Source organism: Amphiura filiformis, chromosome 2, assembly GCF_039555335.1.
Source record: "Amphiura filiformis chromosome 2, Afil_fr2py, whole genome shotgun sequence".
Taxonomy (NCBI): domain Eukaryota; kingdom Metazoa; phylum Echinodermata; class Ophiuroidea; order Amphilepidida; family Amphiuridae; genus Amphiura; species Amphiura filiformis.
The window spans coordinates 76,276,291-76,297,212 of NC_092629.1; the positions used below are offsets into that span (position 1 = coordinate 76,276,291).

The 20,922-nt window shown below is 38.4% G+C and overlaps 1 protein-coding gene across 1 annotated transcript in view; it reads left to right on the forward strand.

Annotated features, from left to right (window-relative positions):
• Nucleotides 1-20,922, forward strand: part of LOC140146631 (uncharacterized) — a 129,248-nt gene that overhangs the window by 51,983 nt on the left and 56,343 nt on the right. Inside the window, exon 3 of the mRNA XM_072168502.1 lies at nucleotides 20,710-20,803. Coding sequence (XP_072024603.1) covers nucleotides 20,710-20,803 — 94 coding nt within the window. The remainder of the gene's footprint in view (nucleotides 1-20,709; nucleotides 20,804-20,922) is intronic.

The following is a 20,922-nucleotide window of genomic DNA, read 5'->3' on the forward strand; positions in this document are numbered from 1 at the left end:
CCGTGCTTCCGTCCGTCCGTCCGGATGCTGTATCTCGGGCATGGATGGGCGGATTGACTTCAAATTTTCAGGATAGGTGGGTCATGGTCAAAAACTCTGGCTACTTTTTTTTGGGTGGGGTTCAAGGTCCTATACTGAGGTCAAAGGTCATTTGAGGTCAAATTACTAAAAACTGTCATATGGGCATGAAACTTGGTGGGTACAGTCAACATTTAGAGCCAAATTTTTGGAAGGTCATTTTGGGGTCATCCGGGGTCACCCAGGGGTCATCTAAGGTCAAATTACTAAATATTGTCTTATGGGCATGAAACTTGGTGGGTACAGTCAACATTTAGAGTCAATTTTTTGGAAGGTCATTTTGGGGTCATCAGGGGTCATCTAAGGTTAAATTAATAAAATTGGTCGTATGGGCATGAAACTTGGTAAGTGCAGTCAACATTTAGAGCCAAATTTTTGGAAGATCATTTCGGGGTCATCCTGGGTCACCCAGGGGTCATCTAAGGTCAAATTACTAAATATTGTCTTATGGGCATGAAACTTGGTGGGTACAGTCAACATTTAGAGGCAATTTTTTGGAAGGTCATTTTTGGGTCATCCGGGGTCACCCAGGGGTCATCTAAGGTCAAATTAATAAAATTAGTCGTATGGGCATGAAACTTGGTGGGTACAGTCAACATTTAGAGCCAAATTTTGGCATGTCAATTTGGACTCATCCGGGGTCACCCAGGGGTCATCTGATGTCACATTACTAAAAATGGATTTGTACACATTTAAATCACCCCATGGTGGAGGCATCCCACTCGACGCCTTGCGTCGAAAACCGCGACGTTTCTAGTTTTTCTTTAAAAAGATGACAGCACTTTATGTGCATTTGTGAAAATTCAAAATTCAAAATAGAATGTTCTTGCAGAAATTCATTAGGTTTGTGTGAAACAATTAACAGAATGTTCTTCTTGCCAAAACCGAATATATTTTACTGACCTGACAGATTCGGCCATTTTAATTCAAAATTGAATGCATGGTCAACCTTAGACTCAGTTTGCTTCACATCACAAATGATGCAAATGCTGCAGGTGTTGTCATTAAAGCAGGTATATCCTTTTTGTGTTGTTCTAAAATTTAAATTTAAATTCTGGGCAACAGCTGGTTATTTCAGTTGAATCCAGACACCCCTATGGAAGATGTGACAAGAATCTCCCACACAGGGGCATGCAGGTAACTCCATTTGAAATTCACACACCCTGTGTAGGAGACTACGGTCGTGTTTTTCATATAGGGGGTGTATGGATTTCAACTGGAATAGCCTGTGTCAAAATGCTCTCGTTTCTAATGGCACAGTTCATTACCCTCCATTCAGCAATAATAACTTAACCTTTGACCTCAGCTTGTGGGGTATGAGTCGTTATTTGAATGTAGAAACAATGGGGTTTAAAGAACAGTGTATTGATAGGTGAGTTTGTAAGATTCTGGTGAGCAGGCCTGGAAGAAAAAAAATGTTAATTTCCCAGGAATGTAAACAAATTTCCCTTCAACATACCAGGATTCCCACCATTTCTTAAGTATTTCTTTATCCAAAAAAGCATAATTTCCCTCCAGATTACCCTCCAACTTGTGCAGCATACAAGATGAAGCAAAAGCATCATAGTTGATTGCTTTGTGCTTGGAAGATTTTACAATTTACTATGTTAAGTATTCAATGGGATGTGAACAGTTCACTATCCAGTGCTAGAATACTTTGATCCCAGGTATTAATGCGAGTATATTGCATAAATAATGAGGTATATTACATCTGTAGATAATAAATGAGGCATGTTGCATAGCAATGGCTAGACACAGATTCTATCAAATGTGGACCGGCCGTCTATCAATCAATTGCATTAAGATTCCTATAAAATAAAACTAGGAATTTATGAAAAGTAACACGTAGCCTCACAATGTTGAATTTGAACTGTAAAGATGATTTATTTAAGTTATACAAAATAGTCATTTATAATCTAGGGGAAAAAGATAGCAAATATGCCTATATTTTTCTTCCTCAAATATTGACAAAATTCTTCCTACAGTTTCCTTTAATCAAAATGCACAGGTGAGCCCAAGTGAGTTAAGCATGATATGTTTTGCTAAAAAAATGACTTAAAATGTTATCACAAATTATTTTTTGAATATTTAAGCATGCCCAAATTTGTGGATTTGGGAATTATGTACGCGTCTGAGCTGCTTTAAAAAAAATTGACAAAAACTAAAACCTAGTTAACATCTCCTGAGTTTTGCAGCAGCAGAATCGTAGATTGATCGTTCATTCGTTCTTGTTCCTCAAACATGCCCAAATGCAAGGGTACTACTACCTACCCTAGGATTTCATTCTCATTCCTCACGCCACAGTTCTTTGACCCCTATGTGCTTATACATATATGGAATTGCCTTGTAATGTTTTGAGTATGTATACTCATCCCCATCATGTTGAGGTCAATTTGTGAGTTGTGATAGTTGAATTTTGCCTTTAGGGATGAGAGTGTTTTAGCTCATTCTGGTTACCCTAGATATCTAGGGCACTGTCAGTGTGGTTAGTTGTGGTTAGTGGCTAGGGCCTTGCTATCTGTGTTAAAAAAACACAAAATATGTTACAAACTATGTTCACTAATTGTGAAAAAGGCATGTTTTACAATACTTCTCATCCAATATTATCTACATGGAAATCATTTGATGTATTTTTGCGTTAAATGGAGGAAAGTAGTCATTTGTGAGGTGAAATTTTGGAATTAAGCTACATTTGGTAGAAGTAGGAAAATTAGTGATTTTGAAAATTGCGTATTTGACAGAACACTACAGGTAAAGCAAATTTTATTGTGTCATGAATAATTGGGAATATATGGCTGAATCATATGGATGCTTTGATGCTTTGAATAGCTATGTGCAAAAGTTATGACATGTTGAAAACCTATATGAAATAAGAAGGCCAAACTTGCAAAACATCTTGGCAAAACAAATCACTGATAAATTATGCATTATGATCAAAATATGCTAACACCCATGCAGCACTAGTGTGGAGGTGTGTGTTTTTCCAAGATTCAACAAGAGATATGAATGAGACAATTTTGCCTGTAAACGGGGTAACCCAGGGATATCCACAGTGGCAGCAAATGCCCCCAGTCAGAACTGTTTTCCCCAGTTTCACATCCAGTAAAAACCCAGAAAATTTTCACTTTTTGCATCAATTTTGCACACAATTTGTTGATTCCCCCCTTGAAATTCACTTTGCTTCCTAAATGACCCCCCAAAAATATTACTGGCATTGGATATCCACATTTCCATTTAGTGCTTTGAAGCTAGATGCAGCTTTGCCCATCTCATGAGATGGGCACTGATCCCTCCCCACGGATAAAAGGCTGCCTCATCTATATGAGATGTGTCCCTCTAAATTGTGATACATCTCATATAGATGAGATGGGCACTGATCCCTCCCCACAGATAAAAGGCTGCCTCATCTATAATATGAGATGTGTCCCTCTAAATTGTGGCACTATCCCTCTCAGGGTTGCATCTAGAGAATTTTTAGTGCAGGGTGGTATTTGAGGGAATTTATCATGAAATTGACAATTTGATAGAAAATAGCTTAAATTTGGCTAAATTCTATGTGATTTTGCAATTTTTGACACTTGTGTGCTGGGTGCTAGTTATTTATCAGTGGTGGGCTCTAAATCTGAGTGCCGGGCTCTGCTGCCCACCACCGCGCACCGTAGCTACATCCCTGATCCCTCCCCACAGATAAAAGCTCTGTCATGTAAGACATGTGTCCATCTAAATTTTGACAAAGTAATAACATTGTTGGTAAATTATAAGCCCACACCACCTGCCAAATGCATACATGTATAATTTGTAATTTCTTTGGTACAATTGGGTGTAGTCTTTGAGCTTCTTTGGACTCCTTGCCTTTAAATGGACCAGTTTACAATGTAGCCTCCGTGTCCCCCTCCCCTGCCAATCTCACACACATATCGTCTTCGCATGGTGACCCAAACTCGTCCCTGAAATGCTTCGCCCATCAAATATTTTGGAGGAAAACCCCTTTTTGTTTATGCCATATGGTAGATCATAGGACAATGCAAGCAAGAAAAATTCCCAGACAATAATAGCATCACCTTTAAAGGAAAAAACCACTACCTGAACGCGGATGTGGCCTCATCCGAGTTCTAGTTTACTAACGCTATTTTGAGCTCTACAGTACAGTATAAATGGCGTTCACCAAGAGCTGGTTAACAAACATGCAAATCGCAATGGGGTGATACACCGACAACGTCGATGTAACATGCTCATCCACAGGAGGTGCAGTTGATTTTCTGCTTGCAAATTGCATGGATGGGTGTATTCTGAAAATGAGACACTCTCACTGAAGTTGCAGTTAATTTAAGGGCTTCTGACTTCTCTTGCAAAAGAATAAATCCTACTCAAGTTAATTTTCCTGGTTGGAAGTTGCATGGGTGATATGCATCGACAGGGGGTGATGCTTGTGACATGCTCTTTCACAGAAGGCGCAGTTCATTTTCCTGCTTGGAAGTTGCACAGGTGATTTGTAAATTACAGGGGTGATGCTAATTGTGACTGCTCTTATACAAAAGGTGCAGTTCATGTTCCAAATTCCAAAATTGCACAGGTCCTGTGTACATGTACCGATGACATTGGCACTGCTTTAGATTGTGATATGATGCTCATCCTCAGAAGGTGCAGTTCATTTTTCCTACTAGCAAGTTACACTGGTGATGTGTTGATGCTAATAATGTGATTATGCACAACGACAGAAGGTGCAATTCATTATCCCTGTTGTAGTCGCATTGTGCTCATCTTTAGAAAACAAAGTTCATTTTTCTTCTGGCTAGATACGTAATGCTCATTGGCAGTGATACAGTGAGAGGCACTGATTTCTACTGCATTCAATGCACTGGGCTATTCTAGTTGCAATCCATACACCCCCTATATGAAAGACATGACCTTATTCTTCCACATAGGGAGTGTGGATTTAAACCGGGTTACCTGAATGGGCGATTCATTCAAAATATCTACACTCCCTGTGTGGGTGCTTAAGGTCATGTCTTCTGTTGGGGGTGTATGCATTTCAAGTGGAATAGCCCATTTAAGTGTCTAGTGAGATGGATAACTGAGTAGATGAGAGCAATCAGGAAAGGAAGAAAGATAATGAGATAGATATACAAAGATGCTGCAACAAAAGAAAAGAATGAACAGAGGAGACAAAAACGGGCAGATGAGGCACTGGATGAGGGGAATGCTAGCTCCGGTAGAGAAAGAAAGGGGAAGAATGAGGAGGAGGGGAGAAGAGGTGTGGAGAGAGGAGGTAACGGAGGGGGGGGGGGGGAGATGAAGGGGAGAGGTGAGAGTCAGAGGGGAAAGGAGGAAAGGAAGTGGAGAGGTGGATGGAGAGGAGAGACATGGATGGAGGAGATTGAGGGAGGGGAGGGGTGAGGAGAGAAGAGAAGGAAAAGGGGAGTTACAATTTTTAAAGGCATCAGTGATGGGCAAAGGGGGAAAAGAGAGGCGAGGTGCAGGGAGAGGAGAGGAATAGATGGAGGGAGGAGAGAGAAGAGAGTCAAAAGATGGAAACGGAGTCACAATTTTTGAAAGGCGAGGTGGAGGGAGAGGAGAGAGGAATGGTTGGAGGAGACAGAGAGGGGAGGGGAGAGGAGAGAAATTTTGAAAGGCATTGGTGATCCACATGAAAGCATCAAGATATATATTTAAAATTTGAAGGAATAGGCTCAAAGTGAAGAATAAGTCTACAAAATTCTCAACAATGTATTTTGTTGTCATTAAAAAAATGTTGAAAAGGAAGAGAACAACAGTGCTGGAAAGATGTGAAGCTCCATCATCCTCGGTAGCGCTACATTTACGAGGCTTTAGAAATGTCTTATATTATGATTAAATTATGCTATAATGTCTCATCCAAGATTATATGTTGCTGTAAATCATGGAATCAACGATGATGGCCAGAGGCTCCCAAAATTGATGACAATGTCCAATTGTATCTATTATTATGTTTTGATGAATCAAAGTGTCTGAAAATAGTGGATCCAAAACATAATAGTGATAAAATTGGATGCTTTACGTCAATATTAATTGGTTGGTCTCGCTATGAGTTTTAAAATATTGGACTCAACTCCGCCTCGTCCAATATTTTAAAACTCATAGCTCGACCAATAAATATGGGCTCAAACCGCTCAATTGATCCAATTTTATATCACACTAGGGTTACTTGTGGTCTTCTCGCTTGCAGTATTGCATCCATGTGAAAATCTGATATTTGATGTTTTTTCAAGATTTTCTGATGTTCTGAGTCCCTGTCCATATCACTTTCCATTCATTCATATGCGCTGAAAAATATTGTATAGAATTAGTGTTGCATTAGAAAATTAGAATTCTAGTGTTGCTCAGAACAATGAAATATAAAGGATGTTGAATACTATTATTGGAGTAGGGGCCTATATATATGACAGGCATTAGCGCCAATCCGGCTTGAAATGTGGGGGGAGGGCAACCGGCCAAAATGGTTAAAAAATGGCTGAAAAGAATAAAAAATGGGTCATTTTGCCGAAAAGTAAGGGGGACACGTCCCCCTGCCTCCCTTATGTGATTTAAATTATGATTTTATTTTTAAATTTCTTTTGACAACAAAGAAAACAAGTGATTTGTGCCCACTCAAAATGAAACAGCGGCTTGGGCAGTTTATATGGAACTAGATTTCGCGGTTCTCGGGTTGGGTGGTTCTCGTGATAAGACTCTCTCTAATTACCCAACACCCGTTACCCATATAGGCCTACATGCCCTGACCTTTTAAACTACATGTACTATGGTATATACGTCTCTCGATTGTTCGCCTCTTCCAAGCCCTGTCCTGCTACCACATTATGAGGAACCCAATACCCCTAAATTAGTATCTGGATGTAGGACGTTACAAAACATGCTAAAGTAATAACTTCAATCGGGATAAATGTGAACGCAATCAGGCCGAATATAACGGGTAATAGGTTAGGGTTAGGGTATCGTTTCTCCTATTCAAATGTTAACAACGGAAAAAATATTGCACCCGGAAATAGTCATGTTCTGCTGTAGGCCTAATAGGCCGTATTGAAATATGTTGAAAATAGGCCTATTGATCCGATGAGATGCACCTGCACGATTAACCACACTGCAATGCTTTCCGATGCTTGCACTGCGCCCGTCAGTACTCCGCGCGCACTACGCGATAGCGCACTCTGCGATAGCGCACATGAAAGCACACGATACGCACCGCGAAAGCACACGATACGCACATGCGAGCACGCGTTAGTGAGCCCAGCGCGCCGCACGCGATAGCAGCCAGCGGACAGAGGACGGACGGACACGCCATAATTAGTATTAAGATGAATGTGGTATTTAATGTGTTTTGAACTCGCCACCCATAGCGTTACATCACAAATATATGAATTTTTACACCAATCGAGTTTCAAATTAAAATATCTCCACAATTATCAACCCTAAACTAGCAAAAGTATACATTTTTGGAAAGCTGAAGGCATAAGGAATGTAACAATACATATTTAAACTCATTATACAGGGTGACCTTGAAATTATACAGGGTGGAATAAAAAAATTCCGGGTACAAAAAGGGTTACTTAATGTATTGCTTATCACTAACTTGCAGTAGTAAACTGAAAGTAAACAGCATCTATTTAGTTTGAGGATAGGGGGAGCCTACAGACTTTGGAAAAAAAAAATCACAGCTGTTTGGTAATCTCGGAATACAGGGTGTTCAAAAGTATGTTAAAATTTTTTACAATTTATCATATTTTGAACTGCAACATTTTACCCCTAACCCATACAGAAAAAGTAAGTCCATATTTAGATTCCTCATCAAATTTCCTATCATATTTCCTATGATAGGATAAGTAATAAAAATTTTACAGCAACTTTTAGATTTTGAAGACATCCGCATTACTTTAATACTACAGTGTTTATTATGAAAACGGGTGGTTTTGTACGTAAAAGTTTGAATTGTATAGACTAAACCAATCATAAAGAGTTCAAAATGATTAAAGACAATTAGCAGAATTGTTTAGCTGTAAATTAAGACCAAAACCAAGTTTATAGCCCCTGTAGCAGTGATTTTATTCAAGTTACACACATGAAACGTCGCGTTCCCATGGAGTTTGTGTGTACCGCTTCCCCCTCCTCCGCTTCCCCCTCCTCCACCACCCTGACTGCTCGCAATTCAATCAACCACAGCTTCGTTAGTTGAGAAGCTATATCCTTCATATTTACAGGTTATTTAGTGGTATTATTTAGCTTTCAAATGAGACCAAAACCATGACATAATCTTTTTTGTTTAGCCGAGGTATGATGAATTGAACAGATCATAATTTGAAAATACGTAACACCACCACCATTTTTGGGTGGCGAGTTCAAAACGCGTGGTCATTATAATTATAATGTAGGCTGCAATAGGCAGTCTTTGCCATAGCAGTCAATCACCTTGGCAGGCAAATGTCCCTCACCCTAGTCTAGCCCAGCCATAGTTCCTGTGATAATTGCAATCCCTCAAGAAATCAAAACCCTATCTAGTGATGCCACATTATTAACTTGGGCTTCTTTCCTGAGGAGAACTCATAGTGTCTTGACAAAAATTGGGCTATTTTGCAAGTTTCAAGGTGCTGTGTTTTTTTTTAGACGGGAAATATCGATATTCTGAACATTTTCATAGGTTTTCGTAAAGTGCTTATTTGTCTGTTTGAGCAATATCTGTGGTTTGAGGTGTTTTATTGATTGATAGTTATAGGAAGTGTTATCCTTCTGCTCAATAAAAGTTATTCCTCTGTTTCACTATTTTGTGGGTACAAATCTATTTGCGCGTACCTGCATTCGACACAACATTCAGAGCCCAGTACCATCAAGCAACTGTTCATCTTTTGTTGGTGTGGTGTGTTGCAGAATAGAATGCTGAAGGTACCCAAAAAGGCCTACCTGCAGCAAGTTGGCGGACATGTGACATCACAGGAATAACCTCTATTGGGTGATTTCTTTGCTGAATTTGATAAAGTGCCTCAAATTAATTTGTGCTTTGGCTGGAAATTGGGCTGCCCTCCGTGGCTTGAACACCATCCACTGCCATCATGCTTACCACACTTTGGGTCTGATAAACTGGCAACCCTGGCTCTTCTCCACTTCATTTCATTTAACCATTTATATTATATCTGTGCAACAGGGCATAGATATTCTCATTATGCTTTGCCGCCATCTTTTTCTTCTGCCTCTTCTTTATTTGCCTCTAGTTAACACTTCCTCTTCCTTATTCCCCTCATGGCTAAATTGATGAAAGTGCCCAAAATTTGGATTTTCGATGCCTTTTCAAGGGCCTTTTCCTTTTGCTGTAAATTGGGCTTACTGTCAACATTCCTGCTCTCTGGTCTGAAACATTATGATTATGGCAACTCTGGCTCAGCGAAAATATTTTTTGTTACGCTTCCCATAATGCATTTCTCCCATTTTAATTTTCTGTACTGATAGATCTTGTGCAACATAATAGGTTGATAACATTTGACGAAATGTACCTCAATGAACAGAGCAACATGTTATTTCTTGACTATAATCGACCCACGTTAATAGGCAGTCTATTCTCATCATGAAATGATATGGTCACAGCAGCTGAAGGGAGTATCCCACACAGTGTCATCGCCCGATATCTTCATGGTAGAAATCGCCATGGTAGGTTGAATCCACAGCCACGCATGGCCATTTTATTCCACCTTTAATATGAGATGCAGTAGCCAAGTGACCTGACTAAGGCTACTGACAATAGCCGGGGTAATTGATTTCTCGATGTGTGAGTAAGCTTGTATACGACATTGCGGTCAATGGTCATACTGCCTCCACTCCTCCATACAGGACCAACGCAATATAAAATTAGAATTTTGGTCAAATTTTGAGTTCAAGACTCACAGCCTTTTCTCAAAGCGCAAACTAATGACTATCATATCTGTTCAACACGTATTTTCAAGTGTATGAGACCAGATCTGGTTTCTTGAGACGAAATCATTTACGGGAGATATTCATCATTTTCCACCCCGGTATCCGAAGATTTTCGTCTGATATCAAAATCGTGCATAGCAATTCACGTGTATCGATCCCGGTATTTATTTTAGTATCTCTGCTGCACCAAATAATTATTAGCCAGGCGATGTCGGTGTGTCCCATCATCATGCATTGCAGTCTATCTGCTTGTGTACACTTTCTACGGCATGTGCAGTTCTACTATGGTATCGCAGAGCATGATGGGATACACCTATCAGCTGCTGTGATACAAAGTAATGGGAGTGTCACTTGATGAAATGAGGTGATGTATGATGTTGCAAAGGATTCTGGGAAGAGTAGGATATCTTTTCTGACCCTGGCGCTTCTCCACTTGATTTCATTCTTCCATTCTTATTGCTAATACTTCCTCTCTCTAGCCCTTGTCATTCTTGTGGCTAAATTGTCCATGAACTGACTCAGAGAAAGTTCATGGATTGTTGTGGTGAAAAGATATTCTGATTTAAAATGGTGTGAATGTGATATGTGGAAAGAGAGAGATCCTTGGGCATCTATCTAGTTCAAATATTGTAAGGGTCTTTGTGTGATGGTGGAATTGCTGCCTTATGATTTAGAGGACTTGTTGAGTTTCTCTGATTGCAATCCTGGGATTGCAATCTGGACCTATGGTAGTGGCTATGCCTCTTATTTACTACAGCTACCTTGTTAAGTTGTGACTGGTGATCTAAGGGTGAAAATAAATGGCTACGGGCCCTATTTCAGCCCCATTACTTGCCTACTAAAGCCTTACTGTAGCCCATTGAAAATAAAAATCACGACACCAGGCTACCCTTTTTGATATGTCACCATTATGTAGAGCCGACATGCCCAGAAAATAGGAAATATGGGGTTCTCTGTAAGGCCATAACAGTCAATTTTGAGTTTCCCGTCACATAATTTCTGAAAGCAAGTGAGGTAACTTTTTCATTATTCATTAATCATTATTTGTCTGCCTTTCATTAAATATGACCAACACGCATGTAAAATGTGTTGTTATTTGCTGCTCACTCACTTGAAGATGGATGTTTAGCCCAAATGAGATTCAAAAGTATATTACAAAGAGGTTGACAGCAAAATGTATGTTTTGATTTTGATTTTTCCACAAAAAATAAAGGGATATTCATAATTTTTTTGCAAATATAACCAGTTTTCATTGGTATTTTTTGTAAAATCACAATAATGAATTCAAGTGAGGGTCAGAAAATGAAGTGAGGGCGGGTGACGGGAAACTCAAAATCGACTTTCCTTGGCCTAATGTGAGGTCAGGATATGAACTATTATTGTTGAATCATTTCATTTTCTCTTTTTTGTCATCCTATAAATGTTTGTATGATTGTGTACCTGTGGGATGGGATAGGGTGATTTTCCAAAAATGTTCTGCCCATTTTGGATTGCAACAAAATTTCTTCTCTTTTATTTCAATTAATATCTCCCATTTGTGCATTTGGGTAACCAAAAATTCAAACCTGAAATTGTTTATTTAGACCAATGTGTCTCAGCAAGCATGAAGGTTTGTATGTTTTTGTCTTGTTATTCTACAAAAACTACTTCCCCTCCCCCTTGACTTGTCAAGTTGCTTTTAGTTTCTCATTTTGGCTTGAAATTAGATTTAAAAACGCTTGCAATCCGACCTTAATTCACTCCAGTGTATGTGCCCTAATCAAAATAGGGCCTAATTTTTGCACCTCCCCTTCTTTGTCCAGTTTCACCATATTTAAAACCTCTTCATAACCTGTAAGTAAAAAGATTAAAACTTTCAACTGCACTCACCAGGTTATTTTCCCAAATATTTCAGAACCAACTGGTTCCTTCCTCAGTGGGTGATGGTGTGTGAGATGTTGCTAAAATCAGTGTTTCTAGAAGATCTTCTACTAGAGTTGCCAGTTGGTTTCACTGATTTCAGCAAGCTGTTGTAAACTGGAGATAGTTCGTACCCCTGCGAGGTGTTGATTTTGGGCTGCGGGTCTCTCCTTCATAACCTCATTAATATATGTGATGCGTGTGATCCAATAATATCTTATTATTTGTGAAAACACGAATGCAAATCGAGGTCATTAATATCTCACAATTGACCGTAAATGCGTAATTGTTCCAATGTCGCACACAATTGACCGGCGTTTGTGTATTATTTCTTAATGCGCAAACAAACACTCGTAATCACCGCGAGTAAACTTGCGTACTTGTTGATCGCGTATAAATTGCGAATTAAAACGGTGAAAGGAAAATACATTTTCAATCGTATTTTAAGCAAAAAATATGTTATTTTCATGAAACAAATTTGTAAATTGGCGGTAATGAATGACAATAATAACTTTGCACCATCTGTTTTACGGTCATTGCGTGAAATTGTCGGGTTTTGTTTTGGATCTCAAAACAGATAGCGCGTAGTTATTATTGTCTAAATAGCAGCTATTGCCTTTAAGCAGCCATGTCCTTGTTGCATTCTAATGTCCAGAAATAAACTCATGTTGTCAGCAAGGTTCATTAAGACATTTTGGCCAGATTTGTTTTCAAATGACCCTCACCTACCTTTGCCCTTAATGTAATTAATAGAAGAAAAAAATGTTAATTTGAAATGACCATGACCAGTTCAATCCAGAACTGAGATTTTTTTTGTTTTTTGTTTTTGTCTTTTGTATTAAATCTAGGAACAAACATTAGATATCCTTGTATTTTATAACAGAAGATAATAGTAGGCTATATGTTTGTTCCAGGTGCATAAAAACATTTCTAATTTGTGAAAATTTTCAATGAGATGAACCTTGGCTGTCCCAAATGAAGGAATGCCCCTTAAGTTACAGTCCTTATTGCCAAATTGTGCATACTTTTGGAGTTCTGCTAGGCTGATTTCCTATGGTTTTTGCTATTTTTATAACAAAATTGCCACTAAAATGTTGGAAAAATGCGAGCATATGTAAATGCAACAAACTGCAAGAAAAATGAATGTGTCCAAAAGCATTATGTGCACTTATATAGAGTGTGCGCATCTGCGCCTGTGCAAATACAAAATCAGTGCGCACACTTTGGGCTTCTTCTAACATTTGCTCTGATTGGTTTTTACTATCTAAGAGTGTATGAATCCAAAATTTAAAAGCAAAACCAGTTGTTGAAGTCCCCCTCCCTACTCAACACATAAGTTGGTAACCATGATTGTTACCAAAAAGCTCAGAAAAGGGGTAATTTTTTTACCAGAAATTGGCAAAATAGGGGGTATTTAATTTGCAATGTCCCCCAAATTTGGATAAAAATGGTACTTGGGAAAACTTGGTACTTGGTAATTTTATGTCAATATTTATTGTCTCATTGAAAAGGAGTGTTTGAAATTCTAGTCAATAAAAACCACAAAAAAGGCGTAAAATGTTTTTTTGGCCAAAATTTTGTCCTCGATTTTGCATGAAAAAGGGGGTAAATTTGCTGAAAAATCATTGCAAAGGGGGTCTTTGACATATTGAACAGATCTTTATTCTCAAACAGCTAAATTAGCTCACCTTTTGGTAGCTTTCTGTCTGCAATTTGCTAGACTTTCTTAAGCCCCAATAATCTTTGACATATTTGGTAACTCGCATGCATGGTTACCAACTTTTGTGTTGAGTTGGGGCCGGGTTGAAGTCTTTATTTCTTAAATTCTTCATGTATCTGGATAGAGATCAATATAATCACATAGCATAAAGGAAATAAATATGAATTATTAATCAGTTAACGGATTTAGATTTAAGCCTCCTGTCCATGACCCATCTCTTCCAGTTGATGGGTATTTCAATAATGTTACATGATAGGGCTTACATGAATGGTTGGGCCAAGGATGTAGGCAAGGTTTTGTTGTGAATGTCAAAGAAGGACATCGGCTTGTATAAAGCCAACAAACCAAAAGTTTGATGATGTTCTAAAGAGAAAGTCCTTTTGTTGGGTCGGAATGGGGTCAAAAAGTCTGATTACAAACAGAAATACAAAACTTATAAAAGATTTGGCACACCATCTTTCAAGGTGATACCAGGGTCTAGCATTGTCACCAGGATCTAGCAATGTCCACAGGGCCATCAAGTTTATTTTCTAGCATGGCCTCAATTTTATATAGTTTCTTCTTTGCCATTGAAAAAAAACAACATATCATGTTGTGCTGTTTTAAAGTTTATTTTCTAGCCATTAATCCTTGGAAATATTTTCCCTGGGTATGTCTTTTAAATTCTGTGTCTTTTTTCAGACCTGATGACATCTCTCTTATTTTTAGGGCAATAGTTGACCTTTTCACCTTAAATGTGAGGACCTGAGGGCCTTCTATATAAATGTGGTTGAAATGTTGGTCAGGAAAACCTTGCATGTAATCAGCAATGGACAGTGTTGACCACTCTATATTCAAACACCATGGAGGTCGCACAAGGACGTGACCTTATGGCATGCTTTGTTAGGTGACCCCCAAGAGCCACTCTAGAGCCTTGGTCACAATCAAGTGACCCTGTGTCAGGCCTTGGCTGGCTGGGTTGGCTTGGCGTGGCTTGGTCAGTTTGGTTTACAGTCAACAGTCATTCTAGTGGTCCTGCTCATGGGGTGAAGACATGAATCTTGGCCACCTCTGACGAATCTGACTCATACCAATGTTTTGTGTATAAATGGACTATGTATAGCAGTATCATTATCAACTGACTGTGCCAAGTTCCAGAGGCAGCTGAGTGAACCACATTGACCGGTTGGGCAGTGGCGTACGTGTTTCTAGGGTGGCTAGAAGTGTGTTGACTGTGCCAAAGTACCTCGTGGCTATGCACTCTATGCATGTGTGCTCTATTCCTACCTCGTGGACTGAACTACATATGGTAACTATGGATCTAGCTGTGTGTGTGAGTGATTGTATGCAATAAACACACATGTACAATTGTGTTTCACCGTACGATCGTTAACACGTTGTGGATGAATGGAACATTGGATCTTTGTTAATTTGTATAACTCTCATGACTCTATACCGGCAAGGTGTGTTGTCTTTACATCAGAAACTTCCTCATATAAAATTGAACAGCATCGGATGTGAAATGCTAATGCAACTAGTGCACTTGCGTTGACATGTGCCGGGGCCCACTCACTCCTTAGAAAGCTAGGATTGTCTTTTTATATCATTTTGTTCCATAAATGAGAGAAAAAAATCTGATGGTAATGAGATACAGGAGAGAAGATGCGGTCTGGATGACGGTATGGATTAGGCACGATACAAGTAAGTCTAAGGTTTGTTGATTTGTGTAATGGAGGAATGGCCAACTTGTAGTACCTGTGAGGCCACATGAAGTACTAGAAAATGTCTAAAGCCTTTAAACTGACATTCACCTAAAATGAATTTATTATCTAAAAGTTTGTAAGAACTGACCCATTAAGGTGTTGCGAAGTTCACAATGTGGCCGTGGCCCTTGGGTCCAAAATGTTTCCCACTTTGTATGGTCTGATTGGTCAGGCCAAGCAGACACACTTTGGCCCTGATGGAACCAGACTAATGCAAATTGCTCAAGCCATGCTAAAATCTGTAAATATTAGCCTATGTAGGAAGAAGAGAGAGAAACAGCTTTGAAGATACAGATCAAGACAAGGAAAAGAAGGGCACTCCCAACAGGTGTTTTTTTAATTTTTCATACACTTTCATAAATAGCAGCCAATTGGAAAAGGTGTTTGAAAAATATCCGTGAAGTGTATTGATCATGTACGACTGCACTCGCGCATCCTACATGCAGTGTTTTCATTTCCCATAAAGGTGGATGCATTTATTGTATTGTAGTGAATATTTTGTTATTAAAATTGCCAAAATCGCAGGATTATTTACGCGTGTCTGAAATAATAGGCTTAGTCTTAACTAAAATTGGCTTCAAATGACAAGAAACATTACATTCACCTTGATATCATTTTCTTTTTTTAGAAACCATTTTTCTCATATCTACTTGAGAATAGTAACATTAAATGTCACTTGTGGATAATATCTTAATTTGGAGAGGGGATAGATTCTTGATTTGTTGATCAAATAATTGAGTAGAAAATGTTACGGAGATGCCGATCATTGATGAACAGGCCTATTATAATTGTAACGTCCAACTGAAATACAATTATTTGTTATAAAAGTGGGTAGTTATCCCACGACAGATGTGATTTTATCCAGTCAAAGGCACGGATGATCATGTTTGATATTTGTCCATTTTAAAAATAAAAATTTGTGTAGAAAATGTCACCGAGATGTTGATCACTGATCACCAGACCTATTATTATCACGTCCACTTGAAAATAATAATTGATAAATGTGATTATTATCCAGTGAGGGGGTCGATCATTTGATATTTGTGTCTGATGAGTGGCCGTGATAATGTACCTTTATCAGTGTGTGGGCTGGAGGGAATATTGTGGATGATTTTGTGGATGAGGGGGTGGCGTTTTATTGTTTAGAATGATGTAACCTTTTGTTGGGTTATGCAACAGTGTTGAGTTATGCAACAATTGACCTCTTGTATAACTTTCATTTGATCAGGTAAATAAAACAAAGAGACAATCTTTATCAGCTATTCCAGTTAAAATCCATACACCCCTGGAATATGTGATCTTAAATCTCCCACACAAGGGGCATAGATTTCAAATGGAGTCCCCTGTTCAGGTAACCCCATTTGAATTTCACACTCCCTGTGTGGACGATTAAGGTCATGTCTTCCATGGGGTGTATGGATTTCAATTGGAATAGTCTTATTTATTGGCCCTTATTCCTGTACATTTGTCACTGCTCAAAATAGGCAGGCTGTTTAGCGTGATATTGTATCGGCATTTATTTTTCATTAATTTGTCAGATCTGAGCAGTTTGGTGGTGGTGGTGGGGTGGGGGACTCTTGTTAAAACTGTGATTTTTCAACCCTATTAATGATTGAAGGAAGGACCAATGTAAATGTATGTTCTCAGATTGATTTTTGAAAAGGGTATTTTCTTATTCAATTTTAATGCACTATATTCAACGAAGCTCCTAAACTTTGTGTAAAAACTGATCCGAATTGGAAGTTGTCATGCATCAGTAATTTTAACTGTTAGCTTTGTTTAATTAATGGGAACAAAATTCTACAAATTAAAAAGATTTTGTTCATTTTCCGTTTGGCAAAAAATACATCAATTTTTCTCACAATTTCACTTCATGTGAAATAATACAGGAGAGGCGGTTTTAACTTTTTGCACTCTATACCATGCACTATGAAGTAGCCCACAGAGTTGGTCAGTCGTGAATGGGCTAGTTCACACAACCACAAAATCTGAAGTTTCTGTAACTCCAGGTTACCCATTCTTGTGTCCACACTTGAGTTTCTGGAGCTGGAATAACAATAACTTGGTTTATTGTTTGTTTGTTTTTCAAAAACTGCCCATCCATAACTTAAGTAGCACTTGGTCCATTGCGATCTGATACCACTCAGAGCGTCCTGTTATTTTGAGGGGGTGGGGGGGTAGGCTTATTATACCAAGTGGTTACAGTACTGAGGATCCATACATTTATGGGAGTTCCTCTTTTTAGCTAGCTGATTTCCTCTTTTTTTGCCAAATTTATTTGTTTTGGTTTATTTTCAGCCCATATTTGGTGTTTTTATCCCAACTTTACGCTTTTTTTTCATATTTTTTCCAGTAATTTTCCTTTTTCTGTGTCCATTCACACCCCTGATCTGTAGATATTGGCCATCATGTGGACATATTGAATGACTCAGTATCGTGGTTCTTGGGTTCATTGAATCCAAGTTATACAACAATGGTCACAGGGCTGTGTTTGGATATGCTTCATTTACCTGTGGCAAACCAAGTTAACATGTGGTTACTGAACCAGGTCATGGTATAGTGTGTTCCGTTATAAAATGGCAGGTCTTTTCTGAAATGCACTTGCTCAACTGGGTCGAGTAGAAAAGCATTTATACTGTGGCTTGAATGAATTGGAATGTGGTTATGTAACCAGTCATTTTAAAGTGTGATTGGTAACAAAATGGCAGGTCTTTTCTTAGATTTACTTGCTTTAAAACTTAGGTAGGGTATAATGGGAGTACAGAAGTGAACAAAATTTGGGAGGAAGTGAGTGCCAGATCAAAACACTATGATTTGCCAACATTTCAGTTTATTGTGGTTTGTTAAATGAAACATTGGTTAAATACCTAAGCAGGTCAAACTACAGTGTGTTTGGTATAAAAATTGCATGCTGTTAGAAGGGATTGGGTGAGGAGAGGAGAAGTGACGACAAGAACTTAGGGGCTGTGCAATAATTATGAGTCCCCCTGGGGTAAAATTTCCGAACAGCGAGCCAAAAATCGCTTGCCCCCCTCTCAGCCTGCCAAAAATTGCTCGCCCCTCCCCCCTCGGCCCGCCAACAAATCTTTGCCCTCCCCCCTTGAATCTACATGAATCCCATAATGCTAAACCCGCCTATCACCTCCTCACCAAACACATCAAAAATGTAGAGGGAGGAAACAAAGTGAGGCAAGAAATGAATGTCATTAGTAGTCAACTAATGTCCAGTCTTTGGATTAGATAATTATTGTACACATTAGTGATGCAACTCATGTAGACAAGCTGTACATGGATCAACAAGGCCGTCACAAAACTAATTATATGATGACCTAGCTCTATCTTATCCAAGGCCCAAACCATAGAATCTGCCTTCCCATCATGCAATGCACAGGTATAATAATTAGAGAATAAAAGTATTGTTTTCAGCTGCTGTCCTGCATCTATAATCTCATATAACACGGGCAACATCATTATTTTAAGTAAAACAAGGTGAAGCTGAGTATCCAAAAATAATGACACCCCTGTTATATGAGACGATAGATGCACAACAGCGGCTAAAAACAATACCTTTATTTTAAACACATCAATTCAAATAAAGATATTATAATCATAAGTAGGCCTCTACCAAATTTTAATCAAATTACATCCTTCATTTTATATGGAATTTACCTAGGGCTTAGATTCGATTAGTTCCGTAAAGTACTCCCTGTTGTTGCTACGCACCTCCCGATTGGTTCAATATAGCGTGTTCAAGTATTGCGTTGACTCGCGCACGCTGAATCGTTATCATGTCATATCACCCAGCTATAAGAACCAATCAGATAATTAGATTGCAGTCACAGGCTGCATATGCACCGCTTTTGGTCGCATGTGTATCGTACGCTGATGTTACCATCTCGAGAGAACCAAATGGAGATAGATGGCTAGGTTGCATGTTTAATTTAATTTAATTTTATCAAATGCATTGTGGGTAAGATTGATATTCTGAAATGTGATAATGTGCAAGGTCCATTCCATGATTGGACAGGACTAATTACTCAACATAATCCAATGTGAGATAACAACAAGTATTGCATCAAGGTGATGAAAGTACATGATATTTACATACTGCTCTTTTACTGTTTTGTTTGAACATTTTACTTCAAATGGTTAAAGGTGATTGCACTTTGATCCCTTTCAAGGATTCAAACTACAACAAGATTCGGAAGATAATGATTCTGTGCAATTCATTTTACTATTAGAATCAATAATGAATCTCCTTGAACAACTTATAAAAATTCCTTTAAAAAGGAATGGGGCACCCAATGGGAGTTTTAATGTGATGCGCTTGAAATGTAACCTTTTGGATAACATTTACTCTTGAAAACAATTGCAACATTAGCATAGTAAACTAAGAACATACAAGGAATTTATTATCTCCAGAAAACCCACACCCTTCCCATCATGCTATATTGTTGGGCTATTCCAGTTGAAATACATACACCCCCTATGGAAGACATGAACTTAATCTCCAGCACATGGGGTGTAGAAAACTGATTTCAAATAAGGTCGCCCATTCGGTAACCCCATTTGAAATTAAGAATCTTATACAACTTCTTCTGTACCTTTCGGCCCTTCACAATTAATTCTTAGTTTCCTGTTTCATGGTTGAAAACAAGGCATGAGGTGACTTTTAATTATTAATTATTAATTATCTTTTATGTTCTTTATTTTAAAACAAGTGTTCGCAACCTACATAAACCCGTTTTGACTAGGAACATGCATTTAATTATTTTAGAACTATGTTTGATTTTATACATAAGTAATGGTACAGTTATGTTATTTGTTTATTCATCATTATAGTTGCTTGATATATGTTCAAAGTTAGAAAGTAGCAAATGAAAGTCATTAAAAGTTATTTTAAAAGCGAAAATCCAAAATAAAAATGAAATAATTAAATATTTTGTAATTCTCTACTTTGGGAAACAGGAAACTAAGAATTAATTGTAAAGGGCCTTACGATACAAAATGCTACAAAATTAGACCTATAAGTGCATTTTTATGCAAGAATGCAATTTATTTGGTTGAATATGCACATTCTGCTATAATAGGGTGATGTATTGGATAGAAATTTAAGTTTGAACAGGATTTCTCCATGATGCAATTTTGCGATTATGACATGCCAGTTTTAAGCTTACCTAAATTGCTTACATGCTATGGGAAGGAAATTTCTGCATTTCTGTCACTTTTTCTTTGAAAAAAATAGGGCGTTCATAAGACGGGGCATCAATACAGTAAGTCCGAGTGTGATGTATAATATAACTAACATTTTCATGTTTCTTTGTTTCTTTTCTACAGGTACATTGAAGAACATGTGCAACGAACAGGTGTGGCTATTGAAACCCAAGGGTTCACGTTTGTCACCAGCGGACGCAAACGAGAATCCCTCACGGTAAGTCCAGTTCCTGTCGCGTACTCACCTCTATTTACACTCTATAAAGCGCTATATCCACAATGTTTCAAGATGAACACTGCTCTTTTTTCGCATGTTTATAGAGGATGCAGTGGAAG